We start from the raw sequence: 26,954 nt of genomic DNA, 5'->3' as shown, positions 1-26,954 counted from the left end.
TCTACTTATCACCCACATTCACACCACCTTTCCATCGCTAGTGCACCTATACATCATCGACATGGCCGCATCTCATCTCGATGGCTCGGAACCGCCTCCAAAGCCTTCAAGCTTTCATGTCGAAGAACCGGGAATGACGACCGACACAGGGAAGATTCACAATGGCGACACAGCATTAGCCTTGTTTGATAACCTGGACGATATGCATGAAACATTCGAGCCTGAAGAGGAACGAAAACTCGTGTGGAAGATTGACCTCATGATTTTACCGTTCTTGTCTGTTTGCTACGCATTTTATTATGTATGATATTGACCTTAATTCAATCTCATGAAAATATGGGCTAACAAAACAGATTGACAAAACGACGCTCTCTTACGCTGCTATCTTCGGTATTGAAACTGATTTGGGCCTTTCCGGCAATGAATATTCATGGCTTTCGAGCATTTTTTATTTTGGCTTCCTGTTCTGGTCATTTCCAACAAACCTGCTAATGCAAAGATTCCCGATCGGAAAATACTTGGGAGTCAACATCTTTCTCTGGGGCTTTTTCCTTATGCTTCAAGGTAAAATCTCAATTTCGTATATGGGATTTTTAATCCTTTGACTAATAATGAGTATAATACAGCTGCCGCAAAGAACTTTACACAGCTTGCCGTACTACGCGTCATATCAGGTGCCGCTGAGGCTTGCAGGTGCGTCTTCATTCTCATGGCCTCTTCAGGGAATATTGTCTTACACAAACAGTGATCCTGCTTTCATGTTAATTACGAGTATGTGGTATACCCGAAGAGAACAGCCCATTCGGATTGGTTTATGGTACACTGCGAATGGTTTCGGCATAGCTATAGGCGGTCTCCTTGGCTACGGGATTGGGCAAATTAAGGGTGCTCTCCCGTCATGGAAATACGAATTTTTGATAATCGGCGCTCTCTGTGCTACTTGGGGCATTGTGATGATCATCTTCCTACCTGACTCTCCGGTCACTGCTCCTCAATTGTCAAATCGCGAAAAGAGACTGGCAGTGGAGCGACTGCGCGATAATCAGACAGGTATTGAAAACAAGAATCTCAAGCCCCACCAAATTCTTGAAGCAGTTCTGGACTGGAAGGTGTGGATATTTTTCTTGTTAGGTTTCTCTGGCAACATTCCCAATGGTGGTATTTCGAATTTCGGTACCCTCATCATACACGGGTTTGGATTCTCAACATGTGCGTGCCCATGCTTAACTCGAAGAAGATCCACAGCTAACTAGATCACAGTGGTCACCTCTTTGATGCAAATTCCATATGGCGCGTTTATCTCCTTTATGATCCTTCTCGCTGTCTTTGTCAATGATCGCCTGCCTCGAAACAATCGATGTATTGTCGCTGTTGTCTTTGTGCTCCCGACCCTGGCCGGTTCATTTGGCCTGCACTACGTACCACAATCAAACCAAGTGGGCCGATTGATTTGTTATTACCTGACAGGGTCCTACAATGCCTCATTTGTGATCATTCTTTCTATTCTGACTGGTAATATTGCGGGTCATACTAAAAAAGTGATCACCAATGCAATGATTTTCCTCGGAGTATGTGCGGGAAATATTGCTGGCCCATTTTTCTACAAGTCTGAGCAGGCTCCCGGATATTCACTTGGAATATGGTCAATGATCGTGGCAAATTTCGTGGAAATTGCCCTAATCGTGGTACTGGGATTTGCACTTGCATGGGAAAATCGGCGGCGCGACCAGGCGCAAGGTGTTGTTCCAGGCGGCGATTCGGACTATACGAGACAACTGGAACTTGATCGATCTGCATTCAGCGATCTTACGGACAAGGAGAATGTTAACTTCAGATATTTGTACTGAAAGCCAGTATTTAGAAACAATTATATACAGATGGGTGAATTCATGCCATGTTTAGATAGGTACTTCTTTTTAATTGCTCGTAATTGCCAACAATGGGAGAGACAACTATGCAGACAAGCCTAAGACTCTGAGATCTGCAGAGAGAGCACAAAACACCTCGGGTGCTGTGCAATTCTTCCACCAATAATCTAAATCGTCCACACTTGCGTGGGGGTGCGGGGGAGCTTCAACCCCGGACTTTACCCGAGACTGTGTTGCCGGCGTGGAGAACGTGGGATACAGCATGGGGGTCTCAATGCGCGTCGCGATTTCATAAATGATACCCCGCTCCCCTCAGGATCAGCTTGACGCTTTCAATCTAATCTTTCTCAACAGACAGTTTATCATTTATCGTCGCCATGGTCAAAATCAAATCCATTGAATATTTCCGCGTGAAGCCTCGCTGGCTGTTCGTGAAAATCACAGACGAGGAAGGCCAATTTGGCTGGGGCGAGGGCACACTTGAGGGCCACTCTCTAGCTGTCGAAGGAGCTTTGAATGAGATCATTACTCGGATTGTGGGCTACGAGGCTGAGTATGTCACGTTGCCCTGGCTATCTTGGCTGACGCTAACATTTTGAACAGTGACATCGAGCATATTTGGCAGACAATATGGCGCCTTGGCTTCTACCGCGGAGGTCCGGTCTTCATGTCAGCCATGTCCGGAATCGATATCGCACTTTGGGATTTGAAGGGCCGTCGCCTGGGTGTGCCAGTATACCAGCTGTTAGGTGGCAAGGTCCGCAACAAGGTGCAGGTGTATGCTTGGATCGGAGGAGACCGACCGAGCGATGTTGAAGTGGCAGCGTAAGTCGATGCCAAATATAAAAACTTCCAATTGCTCTTTCTGACAAAAAGACAAAATAGTAAGGCAAGAATCGCTCAGGGTCTCAAATGTGTTAAAATGAACGCCACAGAAGACGTCAATTGGCTTGATTCCCCAGCCGTCCTACAATCTTGCGTCGAGCGCCTTAAGCAAGTGAAGAGCCTTGGCCTCGACGTAGGCTTAGATTTCCACGGTCGCTTGCACCGCCCAATGGCCAAACAATTAGCCAAGGCACTGGAGCCTTACCAGCCTCTCTTTATTGAAGAGCCCTTGCTCTGCGAACACCCCGAGGCGATCAAACAATTATCGAACTCTACCACCATTCCTATTGCCTTCGGAGAGCGCCTTTATACAAGATGGGACGTGAAAAGATTCTTGGAGGATTCATCAGTCGATGTTTTGCAGCCTGATATTGCCCATGCCGGTGGTATCTCTGAGACAAAGCGCATTGCCACTTTGGCTGAGACCTATGATGTGGCTATTGCTCCTCATTGTCCCCTTGGGCCTATCGCTCTTGCTGCTTCTCTTCAAATTGCTGTCTCAACACCCAACTTTGTGATCCAGGAGATGTCGCTGGGTATGCACTATAATGTGGAAGCTGGCGATATTGACTTGAACAGCTATTTGGTGGACAAATCTGTATTTGAGATCACAGAGGGATTTGTTGGAGCTCCAACGAAGCCAGGTATTGGTATTGAGATTGACGAGGATTTGGTCCGCAAGATTAGCAAGGACAGTGAGCCCTGGCAACCCAAGGAGTTCTACGGAGAAGATGGTTCAATTCGGGAGTGGTAGATTCTTAGAATATCATTTGAGCATTTACGGCATATAATTAAATGTTAATAAGATTTTATTCAATATTCTGCCTAAAATTATGTGGCACTCAGCGGATAAGTGATCTTGAAGTCCTTCTTGAATGGGTTCCAATTCCTTGCAGCATACATGGAACTATTTATTTAAATTAAAGGCGTTGAACATACAGCAGCCTGACTTAGTACGATGGCTGAAAGCACACTATTTATATGACTCATGTTTTGATCCCCGCTGCTACCAGTAAAAGCCGAATCTATAGGAAGGCGTAACATAGACCAGCCTTCCCAGCTGAAGTTGGAACACCCCAACTATCTAGTAGAGGTGGGGTACCTAGACGTGGGGGTACAAAGCGTGCCATATAAATCCCGGGCTTCTCCCCGCATATGCTACTCAGGAATTAAATCCACAACCAGCGTCACGGAATGACTATGAACCTTTTTAACCTTTCAGGGAGAACAGCCCTCGTTACGGGCGGGACCCGTGGAATAGGGCAAGCCATGGCCATTGCACTTGCCGAGGCCGGTGCTAATATTATTTTAATTCAGGTAAGTCTTAAATTTTGGAGGAAGAAAAGTCATATTTCAGACATTAATTTTAATTTCTTATGCAGAGAGACACTAGCAATCAAGCCACTAAATCTGAGATTGAAGGATTAGGTAGAAAAGCAACCATCTGCGTCGCAGACCTCTCATCACAAAGTTCAATCTCTACCCTCGTCTCTAGTGTATTGGCAGATGGACATGATATCGATATACTACTCAATTGCGCTGGTATTCAGCGGCGGCATCCGAGCCATGTTTTCCCACAGGAGGACTGGGATGAGGTATGGTCATACCTGATTTCAGGTGATTTTGGGTGGAAGCTTACATTGTCATTGATCTAGGTTTTACAAGTCAATCTGACTACTGTCTTTACACTATGTCGCGATGTTGGTGCATATATGCTTACCCGTACCCCTAATGCATATGGGCAACGTGGGAGCATTATCAATGTTGCTTCCCTTGTCTCCTTTCAAGGGGGTCTCAATGTTCCAGCTTACGCAGCCGCAAAGGGTGGCGTGGCACAGCTCACAAAGGCATTGTCGAACCAATGGGCCTCGAGCGGAATCAACGTTAATGCGATTGCTCCGGGATATGTGGCTACGGATATGAATACTGCGTTGATCCAGGACAAGGACCGAGCAGCGAGTATTCTGGAGCGCATCCCTGCCGGAAGGTGGGGAAATGCAGATGATTTTAAGGGGTCCGTTGTTTATCTTGCTAGCCGAGCAAGCCTCTATGTGAGCGGAGAGATTTTAACAGTGGATGGAGGCTGGATGGGTCGGTAAATAAATGAATATTTTCATCATTATTCGATACAGCATGCGGCGTATTACCGCCGCTATTGATGTCGAGGTGGTTTAAATGGTTATTTAAAATGCTACACCCTTGAACTTTTATGCGGAGTGAAAATGACAGAGAGAAATATTGGGACAATGAAGTCTCAGACGATAGTCCATTCAAGCCAACATTCAATACTCCAAAGTTTGTTTCATCGCATCATAGATCCCTAAGGAGGAAGAAGATAACCATATATTAGCAAACAAGAACATTACAGGGGCAAATCTCATCGACTTACTTGCGACATCTGGTAATATGAACTGTTCATATGTTAAACCCGTATGAGTACTCCAGCCAGCTACCCTTTTAACTGGAGCTTCCAATCGAAGGAACGCGTCCTGTTGTATTGTGGCCGCGACCTCGGCACCAACACCATAATTGATCATACTCTCATGTACCACAATTGCCCTTCCCGTCTTTCGTACGCTCTCTAGGATGGTTTGGCGATCCCATGGATATATGGTCCGAAGATCGATCAACTCCACATTAACTCCAGGCATAGCTTTTTCGAGAGCAGAGATGGCGGCTGAGCACATATATAATGGTTGGCCGTATGAGATAACAGTTAAGTCTCTACCAGGCTTGATAACCTCCGCCTTACTGAGTGGAATTGTGTAGTACTCATTTGGTACATACTCCACAGCTGCTCGATACAGGATCTTTGGCTCCATAAAAATGACGGGATCGTTATGTTGGAAAATGGAAGATAAGAGTAATCCTTTGGCCTGTGAGGGCGATCGGGGTACCACGACGCGAACACCAGGGACATGTGCAAAAAGTGATTCGGGCGATTGTGAATGATATCTAGATTGAGAGATGTGTTAGAAATGGGGAATATGGAAAATGCCCAAGAGACAATGCCTACAGTGCACCATGGCCAACAGCGCCACACGGCATCCGAATGACCAAACCTCCAACATTAATCCCGGTACCACCTTCCCTGTATCGGAATTTGGCTGCTTCATTGATAATCTGATCGAATGCGGGGAAAACGTAGTCGGCAAACTGAATCTCGGCCACAGGCTTCATCCCTTCAGCGGCTGCTCCGATGGCAAATCCTGCAATCCCTTGCTCTGTTAAGGGTGTATTAAAGACACGATCTGATCCAAACTCGGTTTGAAGATCCATTGAGCAACGAAAAACACCTCCGAAAGCGACATCTTCTCCAAATAGAAGCACTTTGTCTGAGGTTGAAAGAGCGGTACGTAGGGCCGAGTTAATGGCTTGAAAGTAATTCAGGCGTTTGCTGGTGGCTGCGGCGGGGAAATCGGTGACGCCCGATAAAGCGGATGGTGTGTGATAGAGAAGAGGAGTAGATTTGTAGTCGATTGGCAAGTTGAGCTTTGCTTTGGGAGACGGTGCCCCCGAATAGTGACGGCGGAACAGTCGTGGCAATGCTCGTTGGGCCCTCGGTAACGCCATGGTCAATGGGGAAAGGAGGAGAGGGTATGGATTACGAGAATAAAAGAAAGGGAGCGTTTGAAATCTCGGGGTTCGGTATCCATGTTCTGGTCTTATTATTAAAAGGGATCCTTTCTTGTCTCCATTACTCCTCGGACAGTTTGCGGGGGGGAAGCACCGCGGATAACCGAGGTCGTGCAAACAAACCAAACAGGCCAATGACGACACAGCGCGGCCAGATGTATAAAGTTGAGAATTGCTGCCAGCTTTATTATTACAGTTTCATTCAGATAGAAAAGAAATAGAAATAATAAGGACGAAAGAGGAAAAAGAGGAGAAAATTAGGGGGATCCTACAGTGGAAATAGATCTCGCTAGTGAAGGGATTGTCATTTTACATGTACAATTTTATTCTCCAATAGACTACTTCAAAATATTCCTTATCTTATGCGTAACAGCTAACACTAAGATCCGTTCTAGGTTAATTATTCCATTGTCTGCATATCTGGTCCTGTAGAGTGGGGTCATTAAGAAGGAAGTTGCACCGTACATTGAACAGCGGATGATACTCGTTCTCATACCCGACGTCGCTCGTCTAAAAAAAGGCGACCATATCAGCACGTCAACTCAAGTCCGTATCTATGCGTAGTGCTCGGAAGGAGGCCAACTGGCTCCCCCATCCGTTTCCCAGTTCGTCACCGGATCGGGCCTGTAGAAAACAAGTGGAATCGGCGTAGTGATTCTTGAAACAGGGATATGCGGGTCCTTAGCCGATGGAGTAAATAATTCAAAATCTCCCACAATATCCTGTCCAGGCATCAATCCCAACTGATCGGCATCGTCGTCCAAGCTATCACAAGTAGACCATGCTTCGCTTGGTGTGTCAAACCGAGGGCAGCGAACTTCAGGCTCGCTATCCGTATCATGCCGGCTTTCTGATTGGGCATCATCATCATCATCATCATCGCTTGCGCTCTCCGTCTCTGGAGAGTGATAGTCAGGATCAAATTCCGGTTCCCCTTTGTAGAATCGATCACGCTCTTCATTCTCTCTGTCTTCAGGGAAATCGTCATCGAATCTGTTGAAAGGTTCTGCTGTCCAGGCCGACTCAAATATTTCTGCCACAATTTGCTGGTATTGTGCTGGCACGTTGAGAAGTGACATAAGTCTTTCAAGGGTTCTTCCGGGATTGGAAATAGCTTTGACGTTTTGGGCAAGCTTAACATACAATTGTCTCTCAACAAACTTGCTGCTTCTGATCAGGTCCAACTGGAGGAAGGCGGCAATATCTGGGAACTCCCTCGCAATCTTTTGAAGACGAGATATTTTGAATCTACATATCATGGCAGATTTGGGGATTTCTTTCCAGACGAGATACTCCCCTAGCCCCTCCCATCGGGGTGTTTTTGTGGCTGTGAGGGGAACAAGAGTGGACGCTTTCACAATCACGTTGTTTATCTTTGAGGGATCAATGATCGTCACCGTTGCTCTTTTCCTATGTCGAAAGGCTCTGTGAATCGGTGTCAAAGGAAGTCGACATGTTGAAATAAAAGGTGAAAGGACTTTCGATTTAGTCACATGGTTGATGAACAGTTTCAAGAACTTATTTTCGGGAATTGCGGCAGGATCGAAGGGTGTAGTGTTGCCTAATGAGAACATCCCTGCACGAAACATGCTATTTGAATTTGTTCCCTGGGAGCGAGTATTTGACCATCGAAACAATAGAGGCGGCAATTCACGTGGTGAGCATTGTCCAGGGAGGCCTTTGTTTTTATTGATAGGCCCTGGTGCATCCACTCTCGAGGGGCTAGGTTGTGACACGTTGTTATCAATTGTTGAAGAATCCAGGTCGATAAGAGTATTGATGTACCCCGGATCTTCCTGCATAGTCGAAGTTGGATTGTTTAGCAAGTCTGGATAAGATTGTGAACAGCTCTTTCCTTCCTCCCAGCACCAAAAACATATCTTGCCATTGCCATTAACGAGGGCTATGAAATTTTCGGGTGCAGGGTCTGAATTTGGCTCATCGCAACGCATCTCGTCAAGGTCCAATTCTTGCTCTGTGTGTGGCTCTGGGGCACGTGTTGGGAAATCGGACAGCGGCTCGGGGCTCTCCATTTTCAAACTTGAGCCGAGAGGTAAGGGTGGTATTTCACCTCTCCTTTTCTATCATGACAGGCATCTTCGGTTAGAGTTGCCATCTAGCCTTATTGATACACATTTTACTTACCACAAGCATGATTGATTCCAGGTACTCTTTCATTCCCGTCTCACGATCCAGGCCCCCGAACTTTGAGGTGTCCGTTTCGTCTTGCGCTTTCTGGGAAAGAGAAATGCCCAATCTATCCGCAGCTTGCTTAATGGTTCTGATAATTGGCTCCCATTCACCATCTGGTTGAAATTGGGTGTCCATATGGACATGATACCAGACAGAATTGCCATTTTGTCGCATCCAATACCATTGAGTGTGAAGTACTGGGAAAGTGACATTTCCAGAGATGCCTCGTTGCTCGAGCTGATCTCGAAATATCTCCGAGAAGATAGCAGGAAAGGCATGTTTATCGGAAAAGAATCGGAACAAGCAACATAGAACTTGCCGCTTTGCAGTGTTCCATTCCATCCTGGGCTGCCTTGGGGAACCGGCTGGCACCATCGTCGATTTGATTTCTGAGAACTTACCTCTCGGAGTAGTTGTGGTTGATTGAAAGAGAAGATCTCTAAGAAGTGAGTCTTCGAGGGGGTAGAAGCAGAAAAGTAGAGCACCCAGGTCTTCTTAAGTGATGAATCTGGCTATGGTGTGCAAAGTCGTGTGGGACAACGAAATGGGACAAAAGGTTGAGTAGAAGGGGAGGAAGAAGCAGAAGAAGAAAAGGGAATGGGGGCAACTCAAAGCAACCTCAAGCTTTCTGGCGGAAAGGTGGTGCGGTGAGGTTGATGTGAGAGAAGTGAGGAGCTGGAAGGGAGCCGGGAAAGGGTCCCAATGAAACATCAGGCTTTCAACAGCAAAACATTAAGTATTAGGAACATTGAGCTTATCACCCGCTTCAAATGTTTCCATCAACCATCGAAGTCAACCAGACACCATTTCACATGGTCAAAATACCAATTAGCGAGTTCACACGTAGGCATATAGTAGTCAGACAAATTTGGCATGTTATAGCAATGCCCTCGAGAGTACGACTACCAGAACTGAGCGTGAGCGATGCGGAACTGCTGAGTTTGATATTTACGTTTTTGACGCAATCAGCAAATTTTTGTGCCTTGGAAATATCATCAAGCGATTTTACTGCAGGATTAGTATGATCCTTAACCAAGAAAGCGTTCGGCTACCGTGATCAACCGTAGCCGGTGCATAGCTCTACCAAAAAATACAGGGATATGAGATGAGACCGCTGCAAGTCTGCCGATTGATGAAGATGCTGCATATATATCTAGTTGTGTGATTATATCAACGAATGAAAGGTATGCCAACGGGAGTCTTCTCCTTGAACTGCACATATTCAGCTCCAAAGAATCGGATTAAAAATGCCTCTTCGCCTAAAAACAACGGTGTTAGTAAATCAAGAGAAAGAAAGAAGGAGAAACAAAAGACATACGTTCGATTCTTGTGTAAAAGAACTTCCACAAAACCAGCGAATACCCAACAAAACATACTACATTGCCCAGCACCAACTGTGTCCCAAGACCCCACCAAAAGAACCCAAAATAGCTCGGATGCCGAAGAAACTGATACAGTCCATGCGTAACAAGCACATGGCCCTGCCTATGCTCCGACTGCACATGATGATTAAAGTTACTTGCCGCCTGCGCCATCGCAAAAGTCCTGACGACCTGGCCCAGCAATACAAGACCCAATCCCAGAATCAGAAGGGGCGAGACGGCCGGTCCATAAAATGGCACCGTCACAGCAATCATTTTGCCGAGGGCAGATTGGCCAGGCCAGAAGTAGTGCGCGACAATACATTCCACCATGGCTGCGCCGTGGGCGACATTATATGCCCATCCATTACTTGATAACAAGAATGCGGTCACATCTGCCGCACTTGTATTGTATGTTGCTGTGACGTAGAATTCGAGGAAATGGAAGAGGCTCAGGGAGGCGATGAAGAAGGGTACACGCCAGAAACCTGTGTTTGTAAAGATGGTGAGGAAAAGCGTCACAGCGCTTGCAAGGCCGAGGGATGTGCCAAGGAGAAATGCGCGTAATGATATGCCAGAAAGCGATTTGCTGCCATTTGGGTAGTTTGAAAGGTCGGTTTCGGCGGGTGCAGAGTCGGTGGATGTTGCGGAGGGGGTATCGCTATCGCGTCGGCCAGGACGGAGGGAGGAGGGATGCCATTCTTCGGGGATTCGAGATTGGCGACCGGGGTAGCGCGACAGATGTACGTCTTCTGGGAAGAACTGCGAGCCTGTAGCTATGGAGTCGATGGCGCCGGACATTTTGAGGATCAAGGCCGCCTTTGTGTTGTCCCTTGGATATTTTGAAGGCGTGAAAGTCGTTGGTGGGCACCTCGAGTAGGTCACAGGCTGTGCGGATTTGAAAAGCCTTTATAGCCAGCTAATGGGGGGCATAATGCTGTTGAAAGGGTGAGAACAATCGTAGAGTAGAAGGATTGTTGTTCTTTTTGTTCCTGGACTTTCTCCACTTGGCGCTTGTCCCGCTACAGTTTGGCCGCCTTTTGGGTCTCCAAGCTCCTTGGCATACACATCGACATGTGCAGATCCAATTGATCGTAATCAATGCGGTTGTAGTAAGACTTCGTAAATCGTCCATTTTTAAAGAAGGCTTTGTGATCAGACATGTCAGTTTCCGAAATTCATACGATCGTGCATTCGTTTTCTTTGGGTGATGTATACCACGATCTCTGTGGTGCGAACGGAGAACAAAGACTCGTCGAGACTCCCACCGGTTATTTATTGATAAGCCGAGAGTTTTACACTAAAACTTCATGGATAAATTGGAAATATTGGTTTAAATATGCATATGCACAATCAGATTTATGGAAATACCGGGCTATCACTCTAATTGGTTGTTGCAGCTTCTCCTTACAGGCACATTCCATCGAAACCACGATGAACCCACTCTGCAGCACCCAAAAAGCTTTTCCAACTCTTCATTGTGGGGCTAATGATTTCCAGCCTGGATAACAGCTTACACGCACGCACCTCATTCCTGCAGTCCCCCTTTACTCCACAGGCAAGCTCTCATTCCTAACTCCTTCATCCATCAACATCATATTGTAAATATGCCTTTCAACGAGAGTAAGATCGAGATCGCTGCCCCACCTGCCAAGGTGCGAGAGATTGTAAGCAACTATATCCTCCGTCAAGCCAAGATGAAGACACTATACTCATCCCTGCAACTTCCAGCTGCTTGATTTCTCAACCTACCCAGAATGGCACACGGAGTGGATCAAGGGCATTGAAGTCCAGGAGACCGAGAAGACCGGCTCCTCTCTCGCAACAGAAGACAAGATCCAAGTTAACATCGAGGGATTCAAGTTTGTCGCAAAAGTGCTTGTATGAAAATCCCCATCGGATATCGACAGGGGTCCCTGATAATAATACTAAACAAAATATAGGAAAATACCGAGAGCTTGTTCTCGTGGCAAGGCCCGCCAGTCTTCACCATTGCCGGCTTGCATAAATTCCACATTCAGCCTACAGAGGACGGCACAGGAACCATTTTCACTCAGTCAGAGACATCGAAGGGATTCCTATCGTTCCTTTTCAGCCCATCAGTGTTTGGCAAAAAGATGCAGGCTGACTATGAAGTCTTCAACAGGGATTTGAAAGCCCGTGCAGAGGCTTTGCGCTAAATTTTGGGGCTTGCAGCTTAAAACCCCTTGGCGTCATTATGGTTGATCTTGACGACCGTTGTTATCTACACGCGATTTTTTACTCATTGAACACGCACCTCCTGTTTGAAATACCCGTCGGACATTATTATCATGATCGGAATTCTTTGTTTTTGGTTACGTCGCCCGAATATAACTTGAAAGTCACATATTAAACTCAACTCTATTCAAAGCCTCATGCTGTACTTGTATTACTGAATGGACAATTGAAGAGTCCTAACGAGCTTGGTCCAGCTCAGCATTCCACGATTTAAAATGCCTCACATACTTCAATTTTCGTTTTGGCCCCCCAAATGATCATCCCCCTCGAGCTCTCCCCAGGCCTTTTCGGGATGCAGACGTGCCGATCTTCAAATTCGCAGGCTGTAAAGAAAGTGTAAAGACAGGGTAGAATGACCATCAGTAAGCATATTGGTCGATTCTTGAGTCCTAACGCAGACAGGCAACGGCAATTCAATTTACCATTTACCGATAAACTCTATGTGCCGGATTTAAATAATACTTTCTAAAATGCATTGAAAATCGCTAAAATACAAATATCCCTATTGACCTCAAGTGTCATATTGAAGGTATCATATCGGTCCTCAAGGAACCCACCACTGAATCAAACGCATGATATTATCCATCGTATTTTTGAATTTCATTCCACTCAAACCAGATTTCCTCGAAGATCCTGTTCACGCTCGATAGCCTCAAATAGCGACTTGAAGTTTCCAGCTCCAAAGCCAGAGAAGTTGTGGCGCTGAATAATCTCAAGGAATACAGTAGGTCGATCCATAACATGCTATTCGTAATTAGTACCTTTTCTCTTAATCTCAGGAAAAGCGGCCGCCAACATACCTTGGTAAAGAGCTGGAGCAAATAACCACCCTCGTCAAAGTCAATCAAAATATCCAAGCTTCGGATCGTCTCAAAATCTTCCTTCAGAACTAGCTTAGACTTCTTCAGTCGCACCTGCAAATCGGTGTAATATGTTTCAGGGACCTTGATGAACTCCACACCCCGTGCCTTGAGGTTGGTGATATCCCGGATGATGTCGTCGGTCTGAAGGGCGATATGTTGAACACCGGCTCCATTATAGAAGTCCACGTACTCCTCGATTTGAGACTGCTTCTTTCCCTTGGCGGGCTCGTTGATGGGCATCTTCACCATTTCATTTGGTGATGACATGACGATACTCTTCAAAGCAGAGAATTCGCTGTTGAGGTTGTTAGCTTCGGACAGTATGGCAGCCACATTATATTTACTTACGTGCAAATCTGACTGTCATCAACGGACCAAAAGCGGTGGAAGCCAAGGGCCTTCTCGTAACTAGGTGGATGTTAGTATCTTGCAGTCTCTCGACTAAAGTGAGCGACTTACTATTCGCAAATCTTATCCATCTCATCCCAGTCTTGGTTTCCAACGCAGTGATCGATACGGTTAAGCTTCACGCCGGGCAAGAACTTGGCAAGTGGATCCTCCACTTCCTCCAGACGATATCCAGGAAGGAAAGAACCATGATATTGATTGCGCTCAATGATTGTATGTGTCGTCTGACCGTATGTTTGAATGGTTGCAACTTTGACGTGACCTCCTTCATCCTTGATGATGGAAGGCTCTGAGACAGACTTGGCACCATTTTTGACAGCAGCAGAGTACAACGCTTCTACATCATCTACCTCGAAGGCGACATCCTTCACTGCATCACCATGCTGCTCAAGGTGGTGGTGAATCTCACGGAGGGTGTCTTGTTCTTCTTGGGTATAGCGACCAGCTTGATCCAAGGAGCGGAGTGGGGAGGTTAAGATGAAGGTAATGTCACCGTTGCGAATAACATGGGAGCAGGTAGTACGGCTTCCAGTCTCGAGGCCCTTGTAGGCGATACGCTTGAAGCCCATGCGAGTGATGTAGTAGCTTGCAGCTTGCTTGGCGTTGCCAACATACCAGTGGACATGATCATATCCACGATAGCTGGCAAAGGGAGAGGTACCGTTTGCTGTAGAGGCGGGTGGACTGCTTGAAATAGCAGAAGGGGCCATTTTGTCTGTTTTGTGATCTTGTGTTCTGAATGTTGTTTTGTATCTTGAACAGTGGCGGGAAAGTAGGTTCAGATGAGTGAGGTAGAGGAGATGATCAAGGTTCGAATGCTCAGAGGGAGTGTGGTATATTTAACGACGCCACTTTAAGATCTCATTTATATTATCCATTCAGAACGCCTCTATTAGCCGCACCGTATTTGCTGCGGATATCTGTAAACTCTTGCTCGTCATTAGTGCTCATCCCTAAGCCTGTCTCGGCTGTGGCCGCATCCTAAAATTCCCTGAAATATCCGCCAACAGCCGGGCCGGAAGCTTAGATGATGTGAATGACACAGATAGTAAGAGCCGCCCTCAAGAAAACCTTGGAAGCCATCTCTCGAAATCTACTTCGCTTTCTCAATAATATTTTTAAAAATTATTTTCTCCTCTACTCTGGACTTTATTCTACACCTTTACCATTTCCGCCACAATAGCAGCAATATCACAAACATTATGGCTTCGGTTACAACTACCCGCCCATCATTATCCTCAAACGATGCGGCCGTTCTCCAAGCTCTGTTTGACGCAGAATCCTCACCCTCATCTGGTGTCACAATTGATTCGACATTACCCGCGTGGCCAGCCGCCGTGCATATTTCACCAGAAGATCTCATTTCATTAAAAGAACGCGAGGTAGAGATCGTCCGGCAGCTACAAGAAACTCCAAGCCATGATACCGTGAAAGCAGCTATCCAGAAATTCGACTCTCTTCTTAGCCAATATTCAACGTATCCTTCGGCATATATCAATCGAGCGCAAGCTTTACGTATGCTCGACGATGCTTTGTTCACACCCAAAACCGCAGATATCTCTTCCAAGATATTTGCGGACCTAAGCAAAGCAATCACTCTCGCCACGCCAGTTTCCCCAGCCGATTCGGTATCATCAGTACAAGCTCGTTTACTGGCAGATGCCCATACACATCGGGGATATCTTTTATTGAAAGCGGCGCGGATGCAGAAAGAAATACTTGGAGATAAAACAGAACGTACACTTCCAGACAGCTTAGCGAAGCTTGAGCCTGACCAGATCGAAGAGATGGCCAGTCGCGATTTCTTCTTCGGGGGGAGATATGGGAATAAAGTTGCTCAACAGCTTGCGGTGCAAACCAATCCATATGCGAAGATGTGCGGGGCTATTGTGAAAGAAGCAATGCGAAAGGAAATTCATGGATGACGTGAATCAATGAAGGATTGATTCCTTGTTATTTAGCGTCTCGAATTACGAATTCTTATGAAATTACACTACTATTGCATTATCCGAGCCTGTGATTAGTATCCATTCGCTGGGGTAGAATAAAGAAGATACTATTACCAACCTTGGTCGCACCCAGCCTAGAGCAACTTTATTTGTGTACAGGATTCGCCAATGGGCGATTTGATGGAGAAAAAAGATAGTGGCAGAATTTCAAGTCTAGGTATGCCATTTGGCACCGACATATATCGAATCTTCAATTTTGACTAGACACTTGACTACCATAGCAATTCCGATGTCTCCTTAACTCCTAACTCCAAAATCAATGTCCTCAAATTGGAGCTCAAACTCGGCTTAAGAACTCCGCCAATAATGTGGAGATTAGAGCCCAAGATTTGGCGTAAACGAAACACATATCCAAGCTTTTGTCTATAACATCCATCCGGTACTAGCCTATCAGATTCATAAATCTTCATCCATATCCAATTACTTCCCAAAAATCATGTCTAATACCACTCATGGCCCTGTTCTCCCAACTTCTTCTTTTTGGGATTCATTGAGATCATCCTTTGCCCAGGCAAAGTATCCGCAGTAAAGGCGGACTCAAAGATACTAGCAATTCCTCTTTTGGCATAATTAGGATGGGTAAAAGAATCATACTTGTCAGAAAACCCATTAACAGACGCCCACTCAATGCCCGACGGACTTGTCCCATCGCCCAAATCAGTCCACCTTGTAACAACAATCGCCTGTCGAAAAACCACTCCGCCGCGCATATCAGTTCGATCCTCAGAAAGCTTCACCTCAAGCAAATACTCCGACGGACACTCGGGGCATCGCCTCATGGGTTTACAGAACCCACATAGGCTTGTCAATGCATTTGGATCAAACCGTTTTCCCGTCCATTTATCTTTCACTTTGTTTTCTAGATCTTGCAGTCCACCTGAGTTGCGACGGCTGGGAACATGATCCAATGCACAGCGACAAGCGGGCATTAACTCGCCATCGCGCCAGTGCGCACAGGCCGAGAAATATGGCCAATAGTCCTCGCGCGAGTGGAGGAGAATTCGCTGTGCGGACCTAGGGAGATCTGGCTCTGCAAATGTTTGGCTGATTACACGCATTAGGAGGCGACCGTCGTGAATAAGGTAGCGGGTGGTATGTGACCAGCCATCGCGGGACCAGCGACGACCCATTGAGTCAACGGGGATGCCGTATGAAGGACCGAAGCGGTGAGCGCGAAGAATAAGTTGTACAAAGGAAAATGGTAGAGAGCGACCGTGGGTTATGCGGTGTCTGGGTGGTGGGTTGAGGGAGTTCGTAGCTTCGGGGCAGACGAAGAGCGGATTGATGATGTGGGCGGGTTTGAGGCGTTCTGAGCCTTCTGACGTGCGACGATGATAGAGGGCACAGGGAAAACAAAGGAGGTGGTGGGGTAGGGTTTGATCGATGGAAACGAGGAAGTCTAATTTGTGTTGAGCATTCTTCGGTGCCTCGAGGGTGAGGAAGTAACGAGGGCCAAGGCGTCTGTAGAGGGTTATTGTCGATATGGCGAGACAAGCTGCGTCGCGTGGGTTTAGATAAGATGCTATTTGGGCCCAGAGTTGTGGCGAGAGTTTGGCAATGTCTCCTTCGCCCGGATCGCGGTATTCATTGTTGATATCTGCAGGTCCGTAGGTATCATCTGGCTCCAGCACGCCCAGGGTATGGATGATTGTTGTATAATCGCGACGTTCGCCGAGTTGCGTATCTAAATTCGCATGTGTATGCTGGTATTTGGCACGGTGTGCCTGTAGAGGGGCTAAGTCAGGCATTGGAGGTATAGGTTCATCGGCACTAGTGCTAGGTCGCGTGGATGATAGTCGCAGGTCGGTCATGGACCGACTACCACCTTTGCGGAGGGTTTGACGGGATTTTTTAGGACGGAGGGCATTGGTAAAGAAGGACTTGAAGCCCGATTGCTTAGGACCAGGGCTTTCGGCGGACATATTTTGAAGCCTGATATGAACGAAGGCGTGGATGGGGTTGTTGTGAGGTTGATCAAGTTGAATTGAAGCTCACGATTTATCGCAAGGCCAGACCCTGGATGACGCACTGAGTGCGGGCCGAGACGGCCCGGACTCGACGAATCATGATTGGATATTTGTATGTGCCTAGAGCCTTGTCTGTAAAGAGATCTGGGAGCGAAATAAGAAAGGGGAACAATAAAAGTGAGTACTATGAAGAATAAGAAGTATTCAAAGAAGCAGATAAAAAAGGGTTGTCAAAAATAAGGTGTGGAGCAAGCTGCACGCCAAATCAATATTTAATCTCGCTTGGCATGTATGTTCAAGTCATGTTTGACCACGTCCTCCATTCGAGGGAAGCTCAAACGATCCAATATGCCCCATCTTCAAGTTGGCCACTATATTTACCGCTGATAAAATCCTCGTTGAAATTGAACCTTGGAAGCGTATACAAAGCGCCACGTGATCCCCGAAACCACCCGACCCCGCGGGGAGAAATCAAGCAGCCATCAATCCCGCAGATCTCCCCCACCTTCCAAGATTCGGCTTGCTTTGAACAAAGGACTCTACAATGGCTGCCACATACGGTGATGTGCGGCATTTATTGCCAAACAACTATAAGAACCTGATTTCGTCATGGTTGGAAGAGGATTGCCCCAGTCTGGACTATGGTGGTTTCGTCGTCGGCGAGTCGGAAGGTGAAGCACGGTTATTAGGCAAGAGCAAGGTAAATTCCAGAATAACACGCACAACGTCCCATTCGAATCCTTATCAGAAGACTGAAATATGTGTACTAATACCAAGGTTCCATAGGGCATTATCGCTGGTGCACCATTTGTCGACGAGGTGTTCTCCCAGCTCGGATGCACGTACGTTCATAAACATTCTCCAATGATACCGAATCTTCCGGGGAACTAACCAAGAGTCATACATTAGCATCGAATGGCACATTAAGGAAGGCCAACCTCTCTCTTTAGACCCGATCCATCACTGCGCGACCGTCCGCGGTCCCGTCCGCAAAATCCTCCTCGGCGAGCGTGTCGCCCTCAACATCCTCGCCCGTTGTTCTGGAATCGCCACCAAAAGCGCGTCTATGCTTGCTGCTCTACGTGCTCAGGGTTGGCAGGGTACTCTTGCTGGTACAAGAAAGACCACACCCGGATTTCGAGTCGTCGAGAAATACGGCATTTTGATCGGTGGCGCGGACCCCCACCGCCACGACTTGAGTCATATGACAATGCTGAAGGATAACCACGTCTGGGCCTGTGCGAATAACCGCGCCGCGGCTGATGGGGGCGTCGCTGATCCTAATGACATTGTATCCATTGCTGCTGCCATTCCGCGCGCGGTGCAAGCTGCCAAGTCGGCGGGTGGATTTGCGACCAAGGTGGAGGTAGAGTGTCGCAGTATTGAGGAGGCTAACGCTGCGATTGGAGCTGGCGCTGATGTGATTATGTTGGATAATTTCACGCCAGATGGTGTCCGCGAGGCAGCAAAGCAACTCAAGTCAGAATGGGCGGGGAAGCAGCGCTCGTTCTTGATTGAGGTTAGTGGGGGTCTGACAGAGGAGAACGCAGCGGCGTATACCTGTCCAGATGTGGATATCTTGTCCACCAGCTCTATTCACCAGGGCACAGGTATTGTCGACTTCTCGCTCAAAGTCTCGTTGCGATAGCCATAGATCTGTTCATGTATCATAGTAGAAGTGGCTGTAAAAATCAAAATCATGATTTACGTGCCTTTACATACCGTGAACTATTTCTGGTTCATATAGAGATCACTAACAACATACTAGTCTACCTGATACTTAGCCATTGAAGGGTAACTCGGACTTGCCCGAGTGGGATTTAGCATTCACATTATACGACTTCGTGAATATTTGACTGCACAACCTTGGAAGTCCGAGTCTTCCAAGTCTCGGTGAGATTGAAAAGGGAAAGAACGACGAAAATCCAACCTAATCCATTCCAACGCTGGAATCCCCTTTATTCGGCCTCAGGAAATGTACTTTTTCTTTGCAAGATTGCGTCATACTACTCAAGCAGCTAGTCATCTGTATTGATGGCCATCCCTTCACTAAAGACTAGTTTGTTGATATTCAATGTTTTCTATCAAGAAACCTATCATGATAACTCACATGTTATGATCTTGAATATTAGTTGCGATAGACATCTCGACTTCAAGTTATCCTAAGATAAATATCTTTTAGTGCTCCAGATCTCCTTAAGTAAACACATGCACATGGTACATGGATGACGCTCTCCGAGCTCCAGTGCTCGGATGAGAATATCAGGGCCCCGCGGATAATTATGCATGGAGGCTGGCGATGTGAAATGAATTAATCTCCGCGGACACCTGGAATACCCAATTTAGAGTTGAGCATATAAAGTCTCGTGAGGCTGGTCTTTTATCTCCTTCCCGGCTTGGAATGTAGGCACGGAGCGAGTTGAAAATCATGTACTGGGAACATTTGAACTAGTATGAAAGACAATAATATGAAATTGGGGCTCCAATATCATCATTTTCCATGGATTTCAGAGGTTAGTGATACAAGAAGATCCTCTAAAAGCGACGCAATCACGGGTGAAGCATGCGTTCTCTGCTTGGTTGTACGGTTTCTTTTGTGATGGAGCTACCGCATACTTGATGCCATTGGAATGCTCGATAAAGCTCCCGCGCGCCTCGAAAGCTCCTGTACCCCCTTGCTTGGGCTTATAGGTTACAATCAAGCTCAGCGTAGTAGTTCTATAAAACAATTAATCCCGAATCTCTAGCCAAGCCTTTAAGCTCTAACACTAATCCAGCCGCCATCAGTCTTTCACTCCACCAAAGATATCATTCCCAAGCATCTCAAGCCACTAGTCTGTCAAAGGGTTTATTCCTGACTGTGGCAGACAGCTTCGAAATTTCATGGCCGATAATCCAGTGAAGATAGATTGTCATGATGGCTTTGTTGAAAGTCGAGACGACATTCCACTTAAAGAGTCCGACGGCAGTGTTATAAGTGATGATGAAAATACAGAGTATCCACCACTTGTCAAATTCATTCCTATTCTAATAGGATTATGCTTGCAAGCATTTTGTACAGCTCTGGTAGGTTCCAAAGTTGTTCCTAGCATCCCGAGGAATCTTTCTATCTAACATCTTTAGGATAACACAATACTCGCGACAGCAGTACCGAAAATAACAGAGCAATTCAACTCTCTCGAAGACATATCCTGGTACGCAAGTGCTTATCTCCTCACCTCCTGCGCGGTCACCCTTCCCTTCGGCAAGATATACACATACTATTCAACCAAATGGACGTACATAATCGCCCTTGCGATATTCGAGATCGGATCCTTGGCATGTGCTGCAACGAAGACTTCACAGGGACTCATTTTCGGGAGGGCCATTGCTGGGATCGGTTCGGGTGGGCTGGCACCCGGTGCCCTGTTGGTACTCGCAAATAGTGTACCGGTCCACCGACGCGCTCTTTATTTTGGCATTATTGGGAGCATGGGAGGGATTGCAACTGTGACTGGGCCATTGTAGGGACACAAAGTTTAAACATGGGATATGGAACGTTTCAAGGCTAATTCCTCATAGGATTGGTGGACTATTAACAGACCATGCAAGTTGGCGATGGTGTTTCTATATCAATATCCCACTTGGCGCGATCACAGGGGTTTTCATCACGACTTTCTTTCGGAACCCAAAGAGCACACGCAGAATGAAGTCGGGGAAGATGAACAAATTCAAGCAAATGGATCCTATTGGAATACTCGTGTTCATTCCTGCTATCATTTCGGTTCTTTTGGGATTGCAGTGGGGTGGCACAAAGTATGAATGGTCGAATGTGCGCATTATTGTGCTATTTGTGCTTTTCGTAATATTTTCCTTCATTTGGTGCTATGTTCAATATATTAAACAGGAAGAGGCTACTGTTCCCCCTCATATTTTGACTAACCGCAACGTCATCGGTGCTGTTATCCATGCCATGTTTTTCGGCGGCTCATTCTTTGTCTTTGGATATTATGTGAGTAATAATCTTCCATTTATAGTATGGTAACTTGGCTAATATTTTTTCATAGCTCCCGATATGGTTTCAGGCTATTGAACAAGCCTCAGCATCTGAATCCGGAATCAACAACCTTCCAATGGTGGTGTCAATGATCATCTTCTCAGCAGTAGGAGGTGTACTTGTAAATATTCTGGGGTACTACACACCATTCATGTTCCTGGGCAGTACCCTTCTCACCATCGGATCAGCACTTTGTACAACGTTCAAGGTTCACACAAAAATCGGCAAGTGGGTCGGATATCAAATTCTAATAGGGGTTGGAGCAGGGGTAGGTTTTCAACAGTGCATTAATTGCCTACAGACCGTTTTGCCTTCTAGGGACATTCCAATCGGAATTGCGGTAATCACATTCGCCCAAAGCTTGAGCGGCTCTTTGTTCATTTCCATTGCGCAGAATGTCTTCCAGAATCGCCTTGTGGCAAGCGTCACCAAATACGCCCCAATGGTGAGTCCACAAGCTGTGGTCGACGCTGGAGCATCACATCTGTCACACAGATTCTCACCAGAAGCTCTCCCGGTCGTTTTATATGCATACAACCGCGCTGTTATGCAAACATTTTATGTAGCTGTGGCTGCTGCAACTTTGTCTCTTATTGGAGCAAGTCTTGTTCAGTGGAAGTCGATGAAACGACCACAGAAATATGTCTGATTCTTGCAAAATTGAGTGGATTTCGTTTTTTTTTGCATGTGGTTTTAGCTTGTGGCATTATAACAGATATATTACCTTTGTCAAGGGGCTTTTAAATAGTTCATGTCGATAAGAAAGTTTCAATACCTACATATACGTACCTATCAGCTTCACATTTGGCCTTTGAAATGTTATTACTAGTGAGGTTCTACATACCAGTGTTTCGCCGAGTCAAGGAAAATGCAATTAAATACAAACATCGATTCGGGGGTGGCCAGTTTGGTAAACCCGTGGACGATTACGTTTAGAAGAAATAGTTAAACGATGAGAATTCTATTCATAGAAGACAACGCAACCAATACCTTGAAAATCTCCCGTATAGAAATGGCGAACGGGCATTGATATAAATGACAACATTTAACAACTCGAACATCAGCAAAAGCAAACCTCAAATCTCAAATCCTAGTATGAACCAGTTTGTCAGTACTATTCGTATACCCATAGCAAAACTACCTCTCGTACAAACCTCTAGGTTCTCTCAACTGCCTCAATGTCGAAGCGTAGAATACCGGCTCCTAATGTGTCAGAGGAGGTGATAATCTGAGAGATGCGTCGAGTACCACGTGGCCAGGCTCCTAAAACCAAATATGCAACTGTCTTACCAATGCTAGTATCCAAAATAGCGTCATACTGCGCTGTGCCATGACTCCAAGTTATTCTATTTATATTTGGTCATTGCAATGCGTGATGAATGTCATATAGCGGTCGATAAAGGAACAGGCGAGTGTCAGTATTTGAAATATTCAAACGGAAATTTGTCGAAGAGTATCGATAATAAGGTCCCGCTGGTAAATGGCTTAAGAGACTTCAGAAATCGGAGGATGTATCCTGGCAGCTCGTTTGATAATTGCCAATGTGATCATACCTGCCGCAATATAACCAGACCACAGAAAGGTACCACGATTGAATTGAATCCACCGAAAATTAGACTCAGATTCGTCGCTGTTAGTTAACCTATCAGAATACCAAAACTCCCGCAGTTGTCCCTGGGGGTCATCGACATCCACACCTTCTTGTCTTTCAAGAGGCTCTGCGAATGTACCCTCCACATCGGCGAATGTTAGCGTTGACGGGCTACTAGGGCAAGAATGCTGATTTGCCTCATTTGAGACCCATAATCGCAGTTGTCTTCCATCTGCCTCATAGGATTCCCATGCTCGTACACTCTGAGGTCTAATAACAAGAGGGGGCGAATTTTCAGGAGGGGGTTGAGGAGCCAGATGGACAAGCTCTCTACCACGAGTTTGACTTTCCTCGCTTGATGCGCGGCAATACAGGCAGTCAATCAAACCCAAGCTACAGAGTCTCGACAATTTGACAGATGGGAATCTCGATATGGGTAAATAATCGGCGATTGCACGGCTGTTGGCATATGAGTAGGTGCTTAGAGGTTTTATGTGTCGATGTCCACGGGTTTTGAAAGATTTTTATGAGCAGCAAACATCATGTCGCACTGAATTTGAAGGTTTTATATTCCAGCACATGGAGAAAAGTTCAAATTTTATATTTCTTGAATTATAATCTTGAAAGGCATCATGATTGTCTAAGTCGGCTACAAAGGGGTTATTTTGAACGACCAAACAAAGCCATAAAGTCTCGGAACAATCACAAAGTGCCATCGACTCAGCAGAATGCCATAAATGTGCCAAATGAATAGACAATCATCTATCGAAATTATCGCTCTTCTTAATAGACAAAGAAGAAAGCGAAAGTGTGAAATCACATTTGTGGAGTCCCGCCCTTAGCTCGTTCAGATAGTACTTCGAGTTTATCTCCACAGTTGGCAATACACCGGACAAAGTGTTCTTCAAAGCCATTCTTAGGGGAACATTGACTATATTTACTTCGTGTGGTAGAGATACTCGACAGCATGAAAGTAAAGCCGAAGATTGCGTTTCGGCGATGTTTACTTCTTTGATTTGCTTATTTGAAACCTCACATACTTTCTCCGTTGCTGTTTTTATATCTTATCTCACATTTTTTTTTTGAAATAAGATGTTTCAAGCTAGATCTTATCAGTGAAATCATGTTCGTACTTCCAAGTCTCGATCGCGATCCATTAGCCGCTGAAATCTGGCAGCCATCCCGTAAAGATCTGGCTATTATTGCTCGATTTACATTTATTGACAACCTGTAAAGCAAAGGCCTAAGGCAGTATAACGTTGAACCGGCCATTCTTGTGATTTAGCGAATATCCGGCATGGATGCATAATAAGTAATAGGTGGGGTTCTCCGTATACTTGTAGAGGTTCCGCGCGGGGGTTCTGGTTAGGCCTATGTATAACTGGGTACACCCAAGTACATTTAGTACCACCCGGTTAATCCTTACCTTCACGGAAGTGGGCCTGGAAACTATATCTGTATGGACAGCATCGAAACACCACAGGAACGCTTTCGCGTAAAACTAACCTTTGGGAACATATTGGAATTTCCCAAATAATCCTTATCGGGGCCCTAATTGACTATTAAAGCGCTGTCTTTAACATCGGTTAAGAGATCTCAAGGATAAAATCATTTAATTCCGGCCTTCGGGACCCCAGTCGTCTGCAATAGCCATGTCGCCCAGTCACCCCTTTGACCCTTTAACTCCAAGAGAGATTGCAAAGGTATGCCAGAACACAAAAAGGCTGTTATGACCCCACACTCATGTTAAATCCTTCAGGCTGCAGATATTGTACGAAATGGATTCCCAGGAGTAACTCCCAGCTTCCGAGTGGTTACTTTGAAGGAGCCTGCTAAGGTGGAGATGGTTCCATTTTTGAAAAACAAAACAAACAATACCTATAAGAGACCTGAAAGAATTGCTCGTGTTCAAGTATCTATTCTCGTGGACGAAGAGAATAAGTTCGTTGAGCTCTGGGTCAATCTCGACCACTCCGTTATCCTCAAGAACGAGCATCTTGTCGGAAAGCATCCTTATATTGACTCTGATTATATGCAAGCCGTTGAGAACGCGTGTCTTGCAGACAAAGGGGTTCAAGAGCAAATCGGTCACCTTCAACTACCGGACAGCGCTAGGGTTATTGTCGAGGCATGGGCGTACGCGACAGATGGTACGAAAGACATGTCACAGAGGACCAGCATGGTAATACATATACATGCCCCTGTGTCTTGCTTCAAGAAACTGATCGGGTCGCTCTCTAGTGCTGGTTTTATATGCGCTTAGTAGATGACATTGACGCCAACTACTACGCCTACCCACTGGATGTATGCGCAGAAGTGTCAGAGGAATTGAAAGTCACCAAAATCTACCAATTGCCTTCCAGTCCCGAAGAGCGCATTCATAAAGAGCCAAAGCCATTTGACCGCCGCAAGATTCACGGAGCAGAGGTTGAATACAGCCCTGGATTGAGGCCTTCGCTTCGGACAACCACTAAGCCGTATCAAGTCTTGCAGCCTGAAGGTCCTTCGTTCAAGACAAAGGGAAATCATTTACAATGGGAGAAATGGTCCATGCATATCGGGTTTAACTATCGGGAAGGCATCACTCTCCATGATATTCGCTACGAAGACCGCAGTCTCTTTTACCGGATTTCCCTTGCAGAAATGTTTGTACCATATGGGGACCCTCGTACCCCATACCCTCGCAAAGCAGCATTTGATCTGGGTAATGATGGAGCTGGTATCAATGCAAATAATTTACGTCTGGGTTGCGACTGTTTGGGCCATATTAAGTATTTTTATGGCTGGCACACTACTACTTCAGGAGTCCCACTAAAGCTCCCTAACGTGATATGCTGTCATGAACAAGATGACGGGATATTGTGGAAGCACACGAATTTCCGGACCAAAAATGCTGTTGTGACGCGCTCGCGGATCCTCGTTTTGCAGACCATCATTACTGTCAGTAACTACGAGTATATTTTCGCTTTTCATTTCGGCCAAGATGCATCAATTCATTATGAAGTTCGTGCTACTGGCATCCTTTCGACTTGCCCAATTAATATTGGTGACAATGTACCCTATGGTACCATCGTCGCTCCAGGTGTTCTGGCTCCTTACCACCAGCACTTGTTCTCTCTTCGCATGGACCCTGCAATCGATGGCTACGAAAATTCCTTGCAAATCGAAGAATCGCACGCCATACCTGTTGATGCACCTGACTTTGATCAAACTGGCAAATCGTATGCTCAGATAAACTCTTACGAAAACCCTTTTGGTGTCGGATACGTGACGCGCTCTTCCGTTGTTGAGAATGAGGGAGGATTAGATCTGGACTTCACAACTAACCGCACATTCAAAATTATCAACGAAAGCGTCATCAATCCAGTGACTGGAACCCCCGTTGGCTTCAAGTTGCTGCCCGCGTACAGCCAAATGCTGCTGGCACACCCGGACTCATACCATGCCAAGCGCTCCGAGTTTGGAAAACACGCAGTTTGGGTTACCCGTTACAATGATGAAGAGAACTTTCCATCTGGTAACCATACCATGCAGTCAACCGGCGGTGATGGAATTGCTACTGCTATTCAAAGACGTGCTGGGACGGGGGAATCCTTGGTTCGAAATAAGGATATTGTTATTTGGCACACTTTTGGCTCGACCCATAACCCTAGAATCGAAGATTGGCCTGTCATGCCGTCGGAAAAGATGGTTGTTGGTCTTAAGCCCGTTAATTTCTTCACCGGCAATCCAGGTCTCGACGTTGCGGCTTCCACCCAGGAGAGAAACAGGAGTGTGTTAGTCGATGGAGGAAACGATGTCAGCTTGAAATCGGATTGTTGTAAACTGTGAATGTTAATAGATCGTCCAAACACGTTCCATGGTTGTCGCGTGCATCA

The 26,954-nt window shown here is 46.1% G+C and overlaps 13 protein-coding genes across 13 annotated transcripts; 8 read left to right on the top strand and 5 right to left on the bottom strand.

The window, feature by feature from the left end:
* Positions 1–61: 61 nt before the first annotated feature.
* N7478_006057 (uncharacterized protein) lies at positions 62–1,847 on the top strand (the record flags this gene model as incomplete). Its single annotated transcript, XM_056922271.1, has 5 exons — positions 62–301; positions 354–564; positions 627–693; positions 746–1,209; positions 1,261–1,847. The coding sequence occupies 5 exons, from the start codon at positions 62–64 to the stop codon at positions 1,845–1,847; spliced, it is 1,569 nt and encodes a 522-aa protein (XP_056780308.1).
* A 398-nt stretch (positions 1,848–2,245) lies between these two features.
* Positions 2,246–3,507, top strand: N7478_006056 (mandelate racemase/muconate lactonizing enzyme family protein; the record flags this gene model as incomplete). The annotated part of the gene is made up of 3 exons (XM_056922270.1): positions 2,246–2,421; positions 2,472–2,693; positions 2,754–3,507. The coding sequence occupies 3 exons, from the start codon at positions 2,246–2,248 to the stop codon at positions 3,505–3,507; spliced, it is 1,152 nt and encodes a 383-aa protein (XP_056780307.1).
* Positions 3,508–3,947: 440 nt separating this feature from the next.
* N7478_006055 (uncharacterized protein) lies at positions 3,948–4,852 on the top strand (the record flags this gene model as incomplete). The annotated part of the gene is made up of 3 exons (XM_056922269.1): positions 3,948–4,070; positions 4,136–4,348; positions 4,409–4,852. The coding sequence occupies 3 exons, from the start codon at positions 3,948–3,950 to the stop codon at positions 4,850–4,852; spliced, it is 780 nt and encodes a 259-aa protein (XP_056780306.1).
* Positions 4,853–5,035: 183 nt separating this feature from the next.
* N7478_006054 (2-oxoisovalerate dehydrogenase subunit beta) lies at positions 5,036–6,326 on the bottom strand (the record flags this gene model as incomplete). Its single annotated transcript, XM_056922268.1, has 3 exons — positions 5,036–5,073; positions 5,143–5,708; positions 5,770–6,326. 3 exons carry the CDS (start codon positions 6,324–6,326, stop codon positions 5,036–5,038), a joined length of 1,161 nt encoding a protein of 386 aa, XP_056780305.1.
* Positions 6,327–6,943: 617 nt separating this feature from the next.
* N7478_006053 (uncharacterized protein) lies at positions 6,944–8,924 on the bottom strand (the record flags this gene model as incomplete). Its single annotated transcript, XM_056922267.1, has 2 exons — positions 6,944–8,470; positions 8,535–8,924. The coding sequence occupies 2 exons, from the start codon at positions 8,922–8,924 to the stop codon at positions 6,944–6,946; spliced, it is 1,917 nt and encodes a 638-aa protein (XP_056780304.1).
* Positions 8,925–9,752: 828 nt separating this feature from the next.
* Positions 9,753–10,744, bottom strand: N7478_006052 (protein-S-isoprenylcysteine carboxyl O-methyltransferase; the record flags this gene model as incomplete). Its single annotated transcript, XM_056922266.1, has 2 exons — positions 9,753–9,841; positions 9,901–10,744. 2 exons carry the CDS (start codon positions 10,742–10,744, stop codon positions 9,753–9,755), a joined length of 933 nt encoding a protein of 310 aa, XP_056780303.1.
* An 806-nt stretch (positions 10,745–11,550) lies between these two features.
* Positions 11,551–12,123, top strand: N7478_006051 (SRPBCC domain-containing protein; the record flags this gene model as incomplete). The annotated part of the gene is made up of 3 exons (XM_056922265.1): positions 11,551–11,610; positions 11,675–11,824; positions 11,887–12,123. 3 exons carry the CDS (start codon positions 11,551–11,553, stop codon positions 12,121–12,123), a joined length of 447 nt encoding a protein of 148 aa, XP_056780302.1.
* A 688-nt stretch (positions 12,124–12,811) lies between these two features.
* N7478_006050 (4-hydroxyphenylpyruvate dioxygenase family protein) lies at positions 12,812–14,183 on the bottom strand (the record flags this gene model as incomplete). Its single annotated transcript, XM_056922264.1, has 4 exons — positions 12,812–12,946; positions 13,003–13,360; positions 13,414–13,473; positions 13,525–14,183. The coding sequence occupies 4 exons, from the start codon at positions 14,181–14,183 to the stop codon at positions 12,812–12,814; spliced, it is 1,212 nt and encodes a 403-aa protein (XP_056780301.1).
* Positions 14,184–14,675: 492 nt separating this feature from the next.
* hmgX lies at positions 14,676–15,398 on the top strand (the record flags this gene model as incomplete). The annotated part of the gene is made up of 1 exon (XM_056922263.1): positions 14,676–15,398. One exon carries the CDS (start codon positions 14,676–14,678, stop codon positions 15,396–15,398), a length of 723 nt encoding a protein of 240 aa, XP_056780300.1.
* A 524-nt stretch (positions 15,399–15,922) lies between these two features.
* On the bottom strand, positions 15,923–17,404 carry N7478_006048 (uncharacterized protein; the record flags this gene model as incomplete). Its single annotated transcript, XM_056922262.1, has 1 exon — positions 15,923–17,404. One exon carries the CDS (start codon positions 17,402–17,404, stop codon positions 15,923–15,925), a length of 1,482 nt encoding a protein of 493 aa, XP_056780299.1.
* Positions 17,405–17,993: 589 nt separating this feature from the next.
* N7478_006047 (nicotinate-nucleotide diphosphorylase (carboxylating)) lies at positions 17,994–19,097 on the top strand (the record flags this gene model as incomplete). Its single annotated transcript, XM_056922261.1, has 3 exons — positions 17,994–18,149; positions 18,236–18,291; positions 18,359–19,097. The coding sequence occupies 3 exons, from the start codon at positions 17,994–17,996 to the stop codon at positions 19,095–19,097; spliced, it is 951 nt and encodes a 316-aa protein (XP_056780298.1).
* Positions 19,098–20,332: 1,235 nt separating this feature from the next.
* Positions 20,333–22,134, top strand: N7478_006046 (MDR family MFS transporter; the record flags this gene model as incomplete). Its single annotated transcript, XM_056922260.1, has 5 exons — positions 20,333–20,515; positions 20,573–20,952; positions 21,011–21,440; positions 21,496–21,713; positions 21,804–22,134. The coding sequence occupies 5 exons, from the start codon at positions 20,333–20,335 to the stop codon at positions 22,132–22,134; spliced, it is 1,542 nt and encodes a 513-aa protein (XP_056780297.1).
* Positions 22,135–24,728: 2,594 nt separating this feature from the next.
* Positions 24,729–26,907, top strand: N7478_006045 (amine oxidase; the record flags this gene model as incomplete). Its single annotated transcript, XM_056922259.1, has 3 exons — positions 24,729–24,779; positions 24,836–25,258; positions 25,318–26,907. 3 exons carry the CDS (start codon positions 24,729–24,731, stop codon positions 26,905–26,907), a joined length of 2,064 nt encoding a protein of 687 aa, XP_056780296.1.
* Between the last annotated feature and the right edge of the window lie 47 nt (positions 26,908–26,954).

This window comes from Penicillium angulare (genome assembly GCF_028827245.1).
Source record: "Penicillium angulare strain IBT 27051 chromosome Unknown utg000004l_segment0_segment0, whole genome shotgun sequence".
NCBI lineage: Eukaryota > Fungi > Ascomycota > Eurotiomycetes > Eurotiales > Aspergillaceae > Penicillium > Penicillium angulare.
This window is presented reverse-complemented; position numbering and strand designations above follow the sequence as displayed.